This window comes from Aotus nancymaae, unplaced genomic scaffold, assembly GCF_030222135.1.
Source record: "Aotus nancymaae isolate 86718 unplaced genomic scaffold, 86718_ANA_hifiasm-v0.15.2.pri h1tg000014l, whole genome shotgun sequence".
NCBI lineage: Eukaryota > Metazoa > Chordata > Mammalia > Primates > Aotidae > Aotus > Aotus nancymaae.
The window spans coordinates 80,982,738-81,000,744 of record NW_026988425.1 but is presented as its reverse complement, the minus strand read 5'-3'; the positions used below and the strand labels follow the sequence as shown (position 1 = coordinate 81,000,744).

The 18,007-nt window shown below is 37.9% G+C and overlaps 1 protein-coding gene and 1 long non-coding RNA gene across 26 annotated transcripts in view; one reads left to right on the top strand and one right to left on the bottom strand.

Annotated features, from left to right (window-relative positions):
* The window catches only part of LOC135274880 (uncharacterized), a 69,509-nt gene that overhangs the window by 15,772 nt on the left and 35,730 nt on the right, over positions 1–18,007 (bottom strand). The gene's annotated exons all lie outside the window — the stretch shown is intronic.
* The window catches only part of MEF2C (myocyte enhancer factor 2C), a 182,014-nt gene that overhangs the window by 136,687 nt on the left and 27,320 nt on the right, over positions 1–18,007 (top strand). For 20 of the 25 annotated variants that reach the window (XM_012477528.2, XM_012477527.2, XM_064376117.1 and 17 more), the window contains 3 exons: positions 2,909–3,052; positions 11,941–12,127; positions 14,556–14,603. In XM_012477528.2, coding sequence (XP_012332951.1) covers positions 2,909–3,052; positions 11,941–12,127; positions 14,556–14,603 — 379 coding nt within the window. Of the gene's footprint in view, positions 1–2,908; positions 3,053–3,111; positions 3,250–11,940; positions 12,128–14,555; positions 14,604–18,007 lie in introns of all 25 variants that reach the window. The other 5 variants (XM_012477543.3, XM_064376122.1, XM_012477539.3 and 2 more) reach the window with 2 other exon arrangements.

The following is an 18,007-nucleotide window of genomic DNA, read 5'->3' as shown; positions in this document are numbered from 1 at the left end:
AAACACAATGTCTACCCCCTGAAAGCTTTGTGAGAATATTTAGCACACATGTATGTGCCAGATGGATTGTAATGACAGTTGATAGGCCTCTCCTAACCCTTGCGTTCTGTTGTCAGAAATCTGCATATCAAAACAACCATAATTTTTACAATAAGATTTATTAGTTAAAAGATTTGGGTGCACACTGAAAAATCTACTGCCTAAATAAGACTATAAATTAACTGTATGCAAGACTTTAAATTAAAGGTTTATGTAAGAAAATTCTTGGCAGGTTGCCATAGTTCATGCCTGTAATCCCAGCATTTTGGGAAGCTGAGGCAGGAGCACTGCTTGAGTCCAGGAGTTCGAGAGCAGCCTGGACAACATATTAAGACTCTGATTCTACAAAAATAATTTTTAACCAGGTGTGGTGGTGCACAGCAGTAGTCCCAGCTGCCCAGGAGGCTGAGGTAGAAGGATTGCTTGAGCCTAAGACATGGAGGCTGCAATGAGCTATGATCATGCCACACTGCATTCCAGCCTGGGCAACAGAGTGAGACTCTGTCTCTAAAAAAGAAAAAAAAAAAAAAAAGAAAGAAAGAAGGAATATTTTTAGCATGCCTTTTAGAAATATAGGCAGATAACTTTTGAAAAACATCAAATAATATTTTCTTGATCTTACCTATTTTTCTCTATACAAATGAATTCTTATGAAAAATATGTGCAATATAATGCAGAGCACTCAAAGTATTCTTAAAAGCTCAAAGATATGCAGAGATCAAAGCAGAAACAAACATCATAATACAACAGTTATCAGCCAGAAGAATGTTCTTGTGGTTGAGATAATAACTAAAGCGTATGAGGCACAGGAAGCTAAGTTAGTAAATAAAATTTTTATTCTAATGTATTGTGATGTTCTTCATAGTATTATTGTAGAAAATTTCTAAGAGTACTTATGATGAGTGAAAAATGATGCCTGAAGATCCATGATAAGGGGACAGGTGGCCCCACCAATTATAAATTCCCCAAGATTGTAAATGTATATTTTATCATACTGTGTCAAAATATTCATTTTAATATTCAAACATTTTACCACATAATAAACTGTAACCATATGTTTATTTGTTATATTATACCACTATAATATTAATAAATATTTACAGAGCCACTGTGTATCCTAGATATATTAGAAATGATAGCTTTCTTGATTTTTTAAGTGAAAACATTCAGTGCCTCAAAAACTAATTTTAAATAATGTTACATTTGTTACACATTGATAAGAGCCAAGGAGTTTAGATTTTTAAGACTGACACCCCCTTTTTAACTCATGTTGTTTTATTTATTTTCCCCAATTGCATGAATTAAAGATGGGGTGTTATCTCAGCTTTGAATTCCTTAGCTTGATGTCACAGCTTTTGCTTTATTTGTATGTGAATTCTGTCTTTAATAAAGATGAGCTCTGCTGAACTTTCCATTAATGAGAGACACTTAGGTATGCATCTCTTTATAACAGATCTTGGTGGTACCAGGAAAATTCAGAAATGTTGCTAGTCTATTAATAATTAACATGGCAAGCTGTATGATTAATCAGAAGTTTTATGATCTCTAAAAACATAGCATTATCTCTGTAAATCAAATTGTATACAATTAAGTTGACAACCATCATTTAAAAAAAAAAAAAAAAAAGGCAGGCCAGGGTGTGGTGGCTGAGCCTGCAATCCCAGCACTTTGGAAGGCTGAGGCCTCTCCATGAGGCCAGCAGTTAGAGACTAACCTGGCCAACATGGAGAAACCCTGTCTCTACTAAAGGTACAAAAATTAGCTGGGCATGGTGATGTACCTCTGTAATCCCAGCCACTCGGGAGGCTGAGGCAGGAGAATCACTTGAACCCAGGAGGTGGAGGTTGTAGTGAGCTGAGATCACTCCACTGTACTCCAGCCTGGGCGACAGAGAGAGATTCTGTCTCAAATTTTAAAAACCAAGTAAAACTTGGGACTCCTAACTCATACTTTTTCTGTTACAATGTAACATTAGTATTTATTATTCTGTGACAGCTGAGACTAGATCAGACCCACATCCAGGAGACAGGAGGTTCCAGATGAGACACTGACTTTTTACTTTCACGTGTCAGTCTCAGGGTGATTCCTACTCAGCTGAAAACCCAGGAGATACCCTTCCTAGTTTGGTAGTTAATGACTTGGTTACCTGTTTTCAGTGTTCTTCATTTTCCTTACTCAGCTCAGCTGTTTTCACTTTACTTTCCACCTATGTGTAGGAAGAGAACTTCTCAGTATTATAAATTTTGATAAGATTTTCACATATTGAGAACCCTAACAAACAAAAGTAGTTCTTTACATAAGCACAATGTCTGAGCTTTCTCACCGATGCTTGTTGGGAATGTTAACTGGGTTCTCTTATACCCTTTAGCTGTCAAGTACATCAGAAGTGGGGCTTGTGGGGGCAGACACCACCAATGCCAACCATTAGTTTAAATTCACACTTGGATCTGTTTCCAACGTTTCTGCTTTTGCCTTCATCACAGGTTTGGAAATCATGTAACGTCCTGATTTCTAATTTTTCTGTGGGAAGAGAGTGCTGCAATTTTCCACCTTAATTGTTTTCTGCTGTAATTGCCTCTCACTAGATATTTGAGGCATATATAAATTCTGTGTTATGAAACTTTAGTCCTTATACCCTCTGTTCATTGACTGAATTTAGTTCCAAAAGGAATATTTCCCTTTTATTTTTTTAAACTGCTGATGAGCGCTCGATTGAAATGACTCAGTTTCTAACTGTGGTTTCTCTTCTTTAGTAGAATAAAGCATATGTAATCACCTGAAATAGTGGACAGCTTGAACTTCTTTAATGCCCCTGAATGTCTCTTACAGCCTTTGTCTAGGTTTGAACTTTGCAAATTATGTATTTCAGACGTTGAGAAAGAAGGGCCTTAATGGCTGTGACAGCCCAGACCCCGATGCGGACGATTCAGTAGGTCACAGCCCTGAGTCTGAGGACAAGTACAGGAAAATTAACGAAGATATTGATCTAATGATCAGCAGGCAAAGATTGTGTGTAAGTACTCGGAACACCCTTCATTTTTTTTACTCTTGATATTTCTCTGAACCTGGCAGGCATTGAACAAGAAAGAAAACAAAGGCTGTGAAAGCCCCGATCCCGACTCCTCTTATGCACTCACCCCACGCACTGAAGAAAAATACAAAAAAATTAATGAAGAATTTGATAATATGATCAAGAGTCATAAAATTCCTGTAAGTACCAAAGGTAGATGGCTGGTCTGCTGATAACTGCTGCAGTAACATACCTTAACCCTCTCAGTGACGGCTTTCTCTAAGACTCTTCGGAAAGTCAAACAGATAAAATAGCCATCTATCCCATGGGCAGCTCACTTAGAAAGCAAACCCTAAAGGATGCTGAAATAATGTAATCTAACAGAGTTGCCATCGACAAGTTCATTCTGAGGTAGAACAGTTCACAGGAGGAAGAGAAAGATTTACGAGCCACACCCTGGATTTACACAATCTTTTAAACACACAGTCCATGCAAATCGCAATACACGAGTGAAACACTGGAATCTCCTTCCAAACAAGTTTGAGGATTGCTATAAAATACATAGGTTATATATTGTTTGCTGAGAGCAGATACACAAGTGGATCGGCAGGCAGTTCTTTCATGTAAACTGACAATCATCACCTACATACAAGCTGATTTCTGAATAAAACTTCAGCCCCTCTCTCTGTACATGAAATTCAGCAACAGCACTGAAGGGTTAAAGCTAATGCTCGCTGCAGGGAACAGACTGCATGAAACCTAATGGTAAGATTTCAACATGTTTGTGCGCTGGGGTGATTATAAAGCTTTATCAGAATATTATCTGCTTTGCCACCAACATTTTCCATGCTTTAACATTTGGCTAATTTTTGTTTTAACCAAATGAAAAACATTCTAACAGTCAATCATATGCCTTGCCAGACATTTAAGAGAAATAACTGCATGTATTATTTTGTTGTCCACATATATAGGAGGAAAGTATATACTTTTTATTAGATTCTGTCGTCAATCAAATAATGTTAATGTTGTGGCATAAAGGGATGAAACCTAAGGTTCACATGCCTTTGAATGACTAATGTTAGTGTCTGAACCCTAATAGTATACAGGCTCCTTGATAGGTAATCAATTCCTTTTTTAAAAAAAGTTTATTTTTTGTAAGTTAGCAAAACAGCCTAAACCTGAGGAATTAGAGACTGAAGTGAGACTATGTTTTGGTGATTACAAGTGCACATATTTGGGGACAAAGCTCGAGGCCAAATTCACAACTGCACTCACAAGATAAATTAATACTTACCATAGTAGCTGCACACTCAAACCTGTATTAAATTTAATTGAACATTTTAAAACTTATTTTCAAAATGTGTGCATATTAAAATGTCTATCCTCATAGATACCTATCTGCTTCTTTGCTAAATGAAATAATATCAGCAGTAGAACTTTTGTTGAATCAGAATTATTAATACACTGAATCATGAAGGAAAGCTAAGTGCTGTAAATTCTTAAGGGTTTCATAAAACTGAGTAGTATATGCACACATTCACAGTGGGTACTTTATGAAATGAAGTATTTAGTATCATATGCAGCCATGCATACTTGTTATGTCCAGAATTCTTAAATGATAAAATATCCATTGGGATTTTATTTTGCCCAGAAGAAGGAAAGAAAGCAGCTCCTTTGGGCCAATTTTTAGTTCTTATGGTCTGAGTTTCTCTTGCTATATAATAACACTGGTGTGAGCAGCTGTGCACTAAGGTTTGTGAATGTAGGATGTTAATGCAGAACACCTTCGGCATGTCAGATAGTAAGAACCGCCTGCTTAGTTGGAATAAAGACAGATGTATACAGTACTGCTGATCATTCAGCGGAGGCAATCATAAATATAGGCGGAGTTTTAACCCCTAAAGTTCTGAGGAAATGCACGTTGGATCATTTTTCTCATACTTTAGGGAGAGAGGCATGTGATACACACCTAGATTCCCTCACAGGATTTCAGCCTGTTATGTAAAAAGTTCATAATCAAGATACGTGATTCCTTAAGGGGTGCAGTGGTGTGTGGCAGGGACTGAAAAACCACATAGAGCAGAGTCGTGAGACGGAGCCACCCAGCTCCAAGCTGTGCCGCAGAATCTCTGTCTCGTTAGTAAGTGCTTGAGTCTTCACGATGAAAAGCCCAGTTTTTGTACATCACTCTCAGTTGCTGGAAGTCAATTTTGTTGAAAGTTTCCACAGCTGCTAAAACATTTACAGCAGGGCAAGGACACTTTGCCCTTTGTATGTAGAGAGTGTCTCCACCTCTTTAAAAACATTACAAGACTGTTTTTCTATTTCGAAGACCCAGTTTGAAGAGTTTTCCTTTTAAAATAGAAAATTTAATATTGCAGTCACCTGTTGGTATATATAATTTATGCCCGTATTCCTCAATTACATGAAATAATTCATGGGTGATTTGGAACTGTGTCGACCAGCATTTCCTCATGCTGGGTTTGCCATGGTTCATGCTGGGCTTCACAGTAAGAAAAAAACACCTCCGTCTGAGGAACCAGCAGAAGTCAGGAAAGGGGCTGAATGAATGAGAGGCGGGTGCTAATTGGTTGAGAGTAAAAGGGAAGGGAGGAAGTGGAAAGAAACAGTATATATATTCTTCAAAATAGTGGGCTGTGAAGAAAGAGAAATAATGCTGTATGTAGGATCAAAAGAGGAATTAAAATGAAAGCACTTGAGATTATTTACATGCAGAGAAGTGCTTGGAGGAAGGAAAAGATTGAACATAGAGGTACAATGGAGATAAAATGGCAAGGCTTCTGGAGAAAGGGGGGGAGGATGGGACCTAAACAAGACGGAGTTACAGATGGAGCCAGGTATAGCTAAGGCAGTAGGTGGGTAGAATGATGCTGAGTGGGTGACCATATAATGACCTCTGTTTTATTTTTATTTTTTGAGATAGGGGTATCTCCCTGTGCCTTAGGATGGAGTGCAGTGGTGTGATCCGATCCTGGCTCCCCTCAACCTCTGCCTCCCAGGTTCAAGCAATTATCCTTCCTTAGCCTCCCAAGTAGCTGGGACTACGGGCGCTCGTTACCAGGCCTGGCTAATTTTTGTATTTTTAGTAAAGACAGAGTTTCACCATGTTGGCCAGGCTGGTCTCAAACTCCTGACCTCAAGTGATCTGCCTGCCTTGGCCTCCGAAAGTGCTGGGATTACAGGCGTGAGCCATCACGCCCGCCTTCTATATATAAATTTAATTTAGATTCTGTAGTTATTGGGGAAGGGGACAGCAGGTGCTTGAAAGGTGACTGAGAAGTTAGACATGGTGAGGAATAGGGGATGGAGAGGGAATGAACAAGTCTATGATAGAATCGTCAGGCAGCCTTGAGGACATTTAGATAACCAGCAATTGGTACTTATGAATCATCAGAGTTGTGTGACTTTTTTTTTCCTCTCCTAGGGCCCCACAGCTGGTAGTGGTTGATCAAAATTTAAAGGTGTCATTAGTGGCAAAAGAAGAGTAGGGGGGAAGATTCTGTTCAATCATTCATATTAAATGAAAGAAAGCCCATTAACTAAAAGTATTTTACTTAAACTGCTTTATTTGATTTTTTTATTGGATTTTTCCTTGTGGTAAGTTTGGGAAAATAGTGGGATTTGGATAAGAGTTCAGATACTTTTCCGATCATGACTCACTACAGTAACCATGATCACTTTGTTCAGGGATAGAAACTAAAAGATTTTAGCTGTCACATCTGTGTCTTTTGACGCTGGGACTGGCTTCATCGGCCCTCAACCTGGCCCTGTTCGCACAGGGCTGCACTTGGTTAAATACTCTGCTGTCATTGTCTTGAAGTTCTTAATACTTCTTAAAGAAGGATTCCCACATTTTCACTGTGCACTGGGCCCTGAAAATTACATAGCCAGTTCTGCTGACAGCATTTTATTTAATCACCCCAAATTCTCTTTCTTCCTATCTTGTGTGTTTTTAAAAGCTGGAGCGTGGCCCTGAAATCTTTGCAAGTTTAGTGTTTGTAACTACTTTTTGGCTTTCATTTTTTAGACAAAAATAATGTTTAAACATAAATGCTTTCAAGTTGTCTAATTTTGAAAAGTCAAGGAGAAAAAGAATAATGCCAATTTCTTAGAAATATTTATATGTGATTATAGCATTTGCATTCCCTAAAATGTTTAGAGCCGCTTCTTCTCTTCATGGATACACCATTTCATGCCTCAGATAAGGAAATCGAGGTCAGCGAAGATTAAATGACCTGCCTGGTTAAATGGCAATTTATTACATAACCTGGACTGTATCTGAGACTTCTGATAAAAGGGCTAGTTAGTGTTCATTCTGATTCTCTAAAATATCATCTCAGCGTACTCATTTTTAAGCTTATAATTTGCTTTCAAAATTATTATAGATAGTTCCTTTAACTCAGAAACAGAAAATCAAATACCACATGTTCTCACTTAGAAGTAGGAGCTAAACAATAGGTACACACAGACATAAAGATGGAAATAATAGATACCGGGGACTCCAAAAGGGAGGAATGTAGTGAGGCGGGGTGAAGTTTGGAAAATTACCTCTTGGGCACAATGTTCAGTATTTGGGGAATCCAGTCCCCAGCAGTATGCAATATACCCATGTAACAAACATGCACATGCCCCCTTGAATCTAAAATAAAATAAAATTCTAAAAAATTAGTATAAGCAGTTCTGGATATAGATAAGGAAACAAAGCAAAAAGCAAAAGATAAATAGAATATAAATGGTGTTGGCATATTTTATGAATTTTGGATTTTTGAAGTATACTCTGATATCTTAATTATATCTGACTGCTTAACCAATCACAAATGAGTTTTATAATAATCACTATCATCACTGTTTATGATCCAGAATTCTAGAAACTGAAGAATTAATTCTTGGGGATAATAGAGGAAGGAAGGAGTAGAATGACTTTCACTGAACTGGTTGTTAGGATAGTTGAGAACTCATTACATAATTATTAATAATCCTCTTTATTTTGGAAGTGCATATAATCACGCAGGGGTGAGGGGGATATAGGCTTTGCTCTCTAATGAGACACAACCAACATTCTATAGCATATTCATGGAAGATGTAGTTTTATAGCAGATCCTTAGATACCTAGTAACAGTTAAATAAACATTTATAAGTAGTAACAGTGAATTCGAATTAAAACATTTGTAGTCCAAAGGTGGCTTTAAAATACCAACTCTAAGTAAATATGGAAGAAGGGAGTCTTTAAGATTTATATTTTCCTAAAACCTTAGATACTTCAGTGTAGGTGCTTACCTACATTTCATCAGAACAGATTTAGTTTATTATTTACATGGTCCACAGATAGTGAGCTTCTAATATCTAGCCCTTATCCACTGAACAGAACGATTTCTGACTACAATATTTTATTTCTATCCAAAAACTTATACTGCGTTGTATAGTGATTTGGTAGCAAAAGCAACAGACTCAGTCACTAGTTAGATGGCCTTGGGCCACTTATTTAACCTCACCAATTTGAAAGGGAAGAATTGTATCTATAGTCAAGGGATGTTTAAAGGGTTAAATCATAACATGTATGTCAATTATACAGCACAGTATACTGCTCAACAAATAAGATACAGTAAATAGCTTCACTTTTGTGTTAGTACTTGTCATCCTAAAAATTCTCCTTTGAAGAAAAATATTAAGTTCATATAATAAGAGGTAGAGTAGGCTCTGCACTGCCTCATAGCAAACAGGCATTATTTAACCAACATCATAAATAATTTTATAACCAACGGGGAAAAGATCAAGAGAAAGAGATCAGGATACGGGCAAGGGGCAGGACACATTGCAGGATTAAATAGGGTTGTCAGGGTGCGCTTCCAAGAGAAGGCCAGATTTTGAGCAGAGACCTGAAGGAGGTGATGCAGTTCACCATGGAAATGAGACAGGGTGGCAGAAGCTGTTAGGAGATGAGATGAGGAGGTTGGCAAAAGCTGGAACTTTATAGGGCCTGTGGACCATTGGAAGAAAAAAACTCTCATCTTGAGTTTTGACTCTAAGATGAGAGCTCTCACAGGGTTTTGAGCAGAGGAGTGTTGGCATGCCTTAAGATTTTAAAGGGTCAGCCTGATTTCTGGGTTGAAAATACAAAGGAAGGCAAGGACAGGAGCAGGTAAATCTGTTAGGAGGTGATTGCAGTGATGTAGGCAAGATATGGCACTGCTTGAGCCATGGTGGTAGCCACAGCCTCCAGTCACTGTAGTACCCAAGGATTGTCCAACAGATTTCCGAACTGCTCCCTAAAAAGACAGTCCCACCCCTGTAGAGTACCACTGTTCTAGATCTAGAGAGTTACTATTACGGCCCAAGGTTGCCACAGGAAACAGATGGCAAACTCTAACAGGTAATTGAAGAGAGTTTGTTAAAAGGACTGTTTACAGATGGGTAGAGTTAAGGGAAACCTGAGAGAATAATGAAGTATGTTAGAGCTTGCAACCTAGAAGCTGTTCCCATCTCTAGGCCTAAAGGAGTAACTGGAGGAGAAAATTACCAGAGCACAGCAAGATCTATGTGTGTAGGAGAGAGCAACTCAAAAAGAGACGGGGCTTTGCTAAAGGAATGCAGCCTCAGCCAGCCTGTGGCCCAGCAAGGACAATGCCACTAGAAGAAAATACCCTGACTTTGCTCCCCTCCTGCTCTCTGTGCTGTTGCTGGTTCCTCCTCCACTGGCAGTGGGAAGCTGGAAGGCAAGGAGAGCCTGGTTGATGCAGTCTGGAGGGTCAGCTCCTGGGCACACAACAGAGTGAAGGGGGTAGAGAGTGGCTCTGGATGGAGCAAATGGAGAATATACCTAGTACAATCACTTTACTTGTTTTCTTGGGTATGCTAGAGCAATCTTTTTTGGCCTTTTAATGAAGAAATGCAGTATTTTATTCATGCTGTAGAGTTTGACTTCACAGCATACACTAATTTTCTGTTGTTAAAAGGGGGCTGGAAATGCAAGGCTATATTCATTATTTGATGTCTTATCAAACATTTATATTCCATTATGTCATGATGTCTACCCAAAAATTATTTCCCCCATTTACAGTAGATAAAGCCTAATAAAGAATGACCATATTACTTATATCACCTGAACATTTTTATTTCCCTCTAAAACAATGCAAAATTGAGCCAGGTGTGGTGGCTCATGCCTGTAATCCCAGCACTTTGGGAGGCCAAGGCAGGCAGATCACCTGAGCTCAGGAGTTCAGGACTAGCCTGGGCAACATGGCAAAACCCCATCTCTACTAAAAATACAGAAAATTAGCTGGGCATGGTGGCGCGTGCCTATAGTCCCAACTACTCGGGAGGCTGAGGCAGGAGAATTGCTTGAACCCAGGAGGCAGAGGTTGCAGTGAGCGGAGATGGCGCCATTGCACTCCAGCCTGGGTGACAGAGCAAGTCTCTGTCTGAAAACAACAACAACAATAATAATAAATAAATATAATATAATATAATATAATACAATGAAAATCAAAGACATGTGAAAGAAAAGAGTTTTTAATGTAAAGCATTTACTGTTGTCAGTATTGGCATGTACAGAACATGGAAGAAAAGAAAAATGGGAAATAAAGAATAAGGGAGCATAAACATAAGCAGAGAAAAGTATTGTGATCATAACCAAGATAAACAGAGAAGTGTTACGTAGCAAGATGTATGATGCAGGCCAGCCAACCAGACAGTAACAGAAAGTAGATGTTAGCACTAAGGGAAAGCAATAGTAAAACCAAAATGAAACAACCACAACAACAACAACAAACAACCAACTGAGCCTCATGCACATACGCATTTAAATTTGCACAATGACTTATTGAGAACCACCGAGGGAATGCCTTAATGCCTTCTATAAATCCTATTCTCTCTCTCTATGTGTGTGTGTGTATGTATATATATAAACATACACACACATACATACATATATATATGTCCATTTTATATTAAGAATGCCATATGCTCTGATACCATATGAGTTCTCTGGCATTTATATACAAAGAGTATTTTTACTTGTAATGCTTAAAATAAAAAAGCAGTAGTTACAACTATGTTCCTATGTCCATCTAGTTAGTACAGCAGAAAGATAAACATGATAATGCTTAAACTGACAAAATAATTACCCAAAAATAAATAATTGAAATCTGGATTAATCTAATTAGACATCCACACAGCTTCAGTTCACTAAATAGTTGCCAGCTTCCACAACTGAGATACAGGTCTTTCCATTTGTCAGTGGAGATACATACTGAAATATGAAACATAATGTTTTCTGAACTATCACTTTAAAATGTGAATTATTGAATGATACATGCTCTGTTGAATCCTGTATCTTAAAATGCCTATGATCTTTAGAGTCACTTTTAAAAGACAGACTTTAAAAAATAATAATTAAGGTATATGTGCTATTCACATGCTTTGAGATGATTTGCTATCATTAAACTTCTACATAAATATGCTTCAATAAGCAATTAAATAAAAGGCTTCAGTTTGCATTTTAATCCTTTTTCTCTGTGAAGTCATCACAATCATGCACCTTTGATCTTGCAGTCATTTCTGGCACTAGATTCGGATATCACAAATGAACAATTACTACTTAATAGAATGGAATCCAAAGACAATGGAGTCTACTGAAATGGGGCTTTGTTTTAAACAAAAGTGAAACGTTTTTTAACGGTTGCAAAGAAAGAGTTCTAAGCACATTTAAGAAATCAATTTATGATCTGAACATCTTGAGAAGTCTTCTTAATGGTCTTCTAGACACCACGCAGTGTGGAATGTAGGATTTTTCTTGGAAAAGTAAGGGCTGTCTCGAAGAGCTTCTGTTATTAATTCTTTTCTTTTACCTATTTTTTTGTCTGTTCCTGCAGGCTGTTCCACCTCCCAACTTCGAGATGCCAGTCTCCATCCCAGTGTCCAGCCACAACAGTTTGGTGTACAGCAACCCTGTCAGCTCACTGGGAAACCCCAACCTTTTGCCACTGGCTCACCCTTCTCTGCAGAGGAATAGTATGTCTCCTGGTGTAACACATCGACCTCCAAGTGCAGGTAACACAGGTATGTCCTCAGAAGGATGTAGTGTTAACAAACCATTGGAAGGAACCACTTTCGGCAAAAGCCAAGACTGCTTTATCTACGAGAATGTTTTCTGGTCTTCTGCTTACTCTCCTTCACGGCTTACCATCTACCCCAGAGCTAGGTCTCCTGCATGATAGAGCCTTCAGCTAGGTCTTCAGCATGTCTTTCCAAATCTTTCATAATCTATTATTTATCTTTTTCATTCTGTCTCTTATCTCCTCCTGTGGTTGTATTTTAACCACATACTCTCAAACAGGACGTCAGATATCCTCTCTCCACACTTTTACTTACGCTTGTTCCCTGCCTAAAATGCCATTTTCCCTCTTCCTCCTGGCAAGCTATCACTTCTTGAAATCTTCCCCTGTGTTCTCTGATAGCATTTATCCCATTTAGTTATTTATTATTTGAGTCAATTTTTATTTATTTTACAGTAACTTATCCCACGAAGGACTTAAGGCAGAAGGGAAATAGGATAAGATAGCATCATTTGTAAGAGATGTGAAATAAAAACAAAGCTGAGTCAGAAATGAAGTTAATTAAATACACGTACACCTGCCACAAATTTGTCTCTGCACTTTTACTTACTATTGTTCAATTCACAGTGTCCAAGAGAAAATAAATTATTGCTCAGAAAAAGTTCATCCATTCTTAGTACTTAGATCAATCAAAACACATTATGATGAATTGTATTGAATATGTGTCTATTTCGCCACTGGATTTAAAGAACATTGAAGGGAAGAATGTTCTCTTGATTTGCTAGACTCACAGTAGGAATCAAGCCAATGCGTATTGAATATAACAAAGCCATTCCTTTATATTTCCAGAAGCACTATCAAAAATAATTGTATTTCTAAGTCACATACAGTAAACCATTATATATTTGCATTTCATACTTTAAAAAGTACTCCATAGGAAATTTTTAATATATCTTGCATACACATAGCTGTATGAAAAGTAGTTTATTCATGGAGGAATTTTCCTGAAGAATATTTATATATCTGCCTTACAGTTAGAACCAAACATGTATTACTTTTTTTATTACAGAAGCTTTATATAGAAAATACAATTAAATTCAGCCAAATAAAAAATCTTAATAAATCTCAAGTCTGGGAAATGTATACAAAGGACTTCATTGTGCCATGCTCTTGACTTTTGAACATATTTGAAATTTTTTATATGAATTTTCAATAAACACATGTATTCCTTTCAGATCATACTTGAATGCAGTTCACTTTCCCATCTGATAAATTCATACTCATTAAAAAAAAAATCTGATACTTTATTTCCAAAATATTATCTGATTGGAAATAATAAACACTTGCTTAAACTGTAATGAAGGCCAAATGCAGTGGGTCACACAATGTAATCTCAACACTTCAGGAGGCTCAGGTGGGAGGATTGCTTCAGCCCAGGATTTCAAGACCTGCCTGGGCAACACAGAGAGACCCTGTCTCTACAAATTTTTTTTAAAAAATTAACAGGGTGTGGTGGCTTGTGTCTGTGGTTCTGGCTACTCAGGAGGCTGAAGTGGGAGGACCACTTGAGCCTGGGAAGTTGAGGCTGCAGTGAGCTGTAACCCTGCCACCCTGCCACTACACTCCTGCCTGGGCAGCAGAGTAAGCTGTGTCTCAAGAAATAAAAAAAGTTTAATGAACATTTTCTTTTAATTCCAAAACCTGAACCAACTAATAATTATAGAGTATCACTTAGAAAAATTAGAAAATCTAGATGATAGTCTCACTATTATTCTTTTGGCTGAATCTTGCTTTTTTCAAAACTAAAATTAATTTATATATTCAATATCTTATTGAAATCTCTTGGCTTTCATAAATAAACATTGCCACATTTTAACATACTTTCTTAAGTTGGCTGTGAATAAGCATATGTTTCTTAATTTGTGGCCAGTGAGAAATTTGTTTTATTGTGTCAGTCAATAAGATTCGAGTAGGAAATGTGGGTAGATTCATGAAACTATCAAATTTCTGGACGATTAATATTGCACAAAATTTATAGTATAAGACTTATTTACAAAGAACGAAACATCAAATGTGAGGTCATCTGAGCATATAATAGACCTACTCTTTCTTTTGCTTTCTATAAAACATCTGCTTAGGGAAAACCTAGACTTAGAAATAATAAAAATGCAGAGACCATTCAAAGACTGGATTTTTTTAAAATGTAACTTTCTTAGAAAAAAGATTCTGCAAAATGTCAGTGATTGAATGTATTTTTAACGTTTGAGCACAGCATGGCACAATAAAACAAATGTCAGCCATCTGACTTGGGTCGTACTTTACAAGTTTATGACTGTTGCAAGAGGACAAAATACTGAGGTTGCTAAAGGTAAAGTGTTTTGTTCTGTGGGCCTTTAGCCTTTCTCCTTTTGATCTTCCTCTTTAATCCATAGGTGGTCTGATGGGTGGAGACCTCACATCTGGTGCAGGCACCAGTGCAGGTAAGCACAGACTCCGTACTGCAGTATGTATCATTGTTCTGAGTTCTTCTACTAGGTGATTTGCAGGACAAAGTCTTTTGAGCAAATAAAGTTGAGAGATCTGTGAGAGGCATGAAAAAATGACCCCAAGAATTTTTAAAGCACTTTTCTGAAGAAGGAGTGGTTAAATAGTAACTTGGAAGAAAACTATTTATTAACTAGAACCTTCCTTAATGAAACTTCAACTGGTCAGCAGAGAATTAAGGACTCTGATCAAATCAACTTAATCCTGGATACCATCCTTGGACACAGGAGTACCTTTAGCAAGCCATACTTTCTGTGTTCTCTGTTAATCATTTCACATTAAATGTGAATCATTTTCCACCCGAAGAAGTACTGAACTTCTGTGCATTTCTAAAGGAGAGTACGTAAAGAAAAGGACGGATTAAGATTATAATCATTCAACAATACTATTAATTAAAATGAGCTCTTAGAGAACATGGATATAATGCATACCAAAAACGACCCTAAAGAACCCATAAAAGACCCTAAAGACCCGTAGCTAAGAATTTCTTACACTATGACCAATAATTGTCTCAGTCACATTTCTCCAGGTTTCCGTGTTAATTCATAATATTGAGATTGTTGAGATATTGATGTCATTTTCAATGCAGAGGCAAGATAGCACAATACTTTTAAATGCCAACTGCAGTTCACTATTGGCATAGCAAGTAACCATGGTAATTTCTGCAGCTGGAACATGCTATACATTTAAAATAGTAGGAGGCAGGCATGAATGACAAGGTTATGTTTGAAATGTCAAAAAAATTCAAGTTTATTGAAATAGCCATGGATAGCCTAATTAAAATATTTTGCCAGGGTCAAGTATAATAACCTGCTAATTATAAGAAAGAAGATAAAGAAAATTGGTATACAAATACATTTTTATGAATATGTCTGTTTGTGGGTAGAGTTTCTGTCTTCTGATGCTGGCTCTTCACTAATTCAATGAGTAATGAAGAAAAAGTATTAGACCTACAGAGCGATTAGCAAACAAGATGAATAGCACTAGCTTCCTATTTTATGTATCTTTTAAAAATTAGGTTGAGGCAAATTAGCGAGTAAACTCACGTAGTATTTTGCTGGACATGGTAATGAAATTTTTTTGCCCTCAAACAATACTTAGTGGTTTGTAGCCTCAAAATTTAGAGAACCAGATCAAATCCAGACCAGTATTTCTTGGATTCAAGTATCTGCCAAACACTATGGTTAGAAAGAATGGTGAAGACTGAGAATTGGGGGGTCACAAAGACCAAGATATAATATAAGAAAAATGGTTTAGATGTTACGATGTTTTACCCAATATTTCACTGCACCAGTTTGCTTGCTATTATGGAAACAGCTAGTAGTGGTTCTGAAAGTCATTAAAAGTAGTAAAACAAAAATTGTGGAGGAAAACATGGCCTACTCAGCTTTGATGGAAGTGGCTTGTTACTGCCTAATAGCTAGAATGCTTTAGAGTCCTCTATTGAAAATAAAAGTTGTTCGGTTGTTCAGTTATGCTCTCATTGTCAATTCGCAGACAGTTGGCTAAGTTTAATGATCCCCTAGGGATAGAGAAGACTCTCAATCCTGTAGGCATAAAAGTTTGCCACATACAGGATATAGTATCATCGAACTAACAAAATCTTATGTGCTTAGCATATTCATCCTCTTACCTTAGGACCTCTGCCGTAGGCATGAGAATCTTCTAATTCAGAAACAGAAGAAAACAAAAAGAAAGACACTGAATTGCTCCACCCTGGTGATAATAAATATTATATCTTGATTGTAATTTACAGCTATGAGCATGTAGTTTTCACAGTTTCTATATAGCTGTGGAAGTGTTACCCATATTTTAAAAATAGAGGAAGAAGCCCTTTCTAACTCCGGTCCCAAGGAACACCTGTTGCAGATGCCACTTAGTCTCGAGCTTAGCTGTCATGCCCTGCTCGTAAACTCAACCATCTTCCCCTTCTTTCTCATGCCAGCCAGTATCGTATGTCAGCCTGAATATATCTGTGCTGATGTCAGAGAATCACATAACACCAGGGGAAAACAAGGCAAGCCAAAATGTTGCCACATTTTCAGAAAAGAAAACCAAAGCAAAAAGGCCAAAATATAGCTTCCAAATTTTGCATATTGTCATTGAAGTTCAAGGTTTCAGATAAAGTTTGAAACTCTTGAGGCCAAGTGGCGAGACTGCAATTAAGTTAAATAATTTTCAGCATCTGCAGTTTTCAAAATCAAGTCATCTCACTTTGTAAAAAAAAAAAGTGGGGAGAAGGAATAGTCTCATGAGGGAAGAAAGTAAATTGAACATTTATTATGTGCCTATAAAAACTAAAAGACCAAAAAAGTAAGCATGCTCTTTTGCAGCTCAGTTTGATCATAAAGTGTAGTGTCTTTCCCATCCAATGCCTGAGCCATCCTTTTCTCATCATCCAGTAAGTTTCTAGAACCTCCTAATTCACCTCCCTGCTTTATATTGCATCCTGCTCAGTCTGTCCAGGACTGCTTGTTCTCTCATAAAACCTTAAGCTAAGCCGGGCACGGTGGCTCATGCCTATAATCCCAGCACTTTGGGAGGCTGAGGCGGGTGGATCACAAGGTCAAGAGATCGAGACCATCTTGGTCAACATGGTGAAACCCCGTCTCTACTAAAAATACAAAAATTAGCTGGGCATGATGGCACACGCCTGTAGTCCCAGCTACTCGGGAGGTTGAAACAGGAGAATTGCTTGAACCCAGGAGGCAGAGGTTGCGGTGAGCCAAGATCGCACCATTGCGCTCCAGCCTGGGTAACAAGAGCGAAACTCTGTCTCAAAAAAAAACAACAAAAAAAAAAACCTCAAGCTAACTGTAGGTCATCATTCACATGCCAAAAATCCAGCCCTGGCTTCTCTTTCAGAATTAACTGCGAATCTCCTATATCTGGGCCCATTCCTACTCTGCAACCTTAACCTTCTTCCCTTCTACCACTGCCATCAAGAACCCAGCACTCCAACTTTACTAATAGCAAACATTTAAACTATTCTTACTGTGCACTTTACAAAAAGTATTATTCTCATAATAGTCCTTTAAAGCAATTGTTCACATTCTGCCCTTTCTACAGATTGGGAAACTGAGGCACAGGTAAATTAAACAATTGCCCAAGGAGGAACACAGGCTGTCAGGTTTCTCTCTCTGTGTGTGTGTGTGTGTGTGTGTGTGTGTGTGTGTGTGTGTGTGTGTTTTGAGACAGTGTCTTGCTCTGTCACCCAGGCTGGAGTGCAGTGGCACGATCTTGGCTCACTACAGCCTGAAACTCCTGGTCTCAAGCAAGCTTCCTGCCTCAGCCTACTGAGCAGTTGGACCACAGGCATGCACCACCTCGCCTGCCTAAT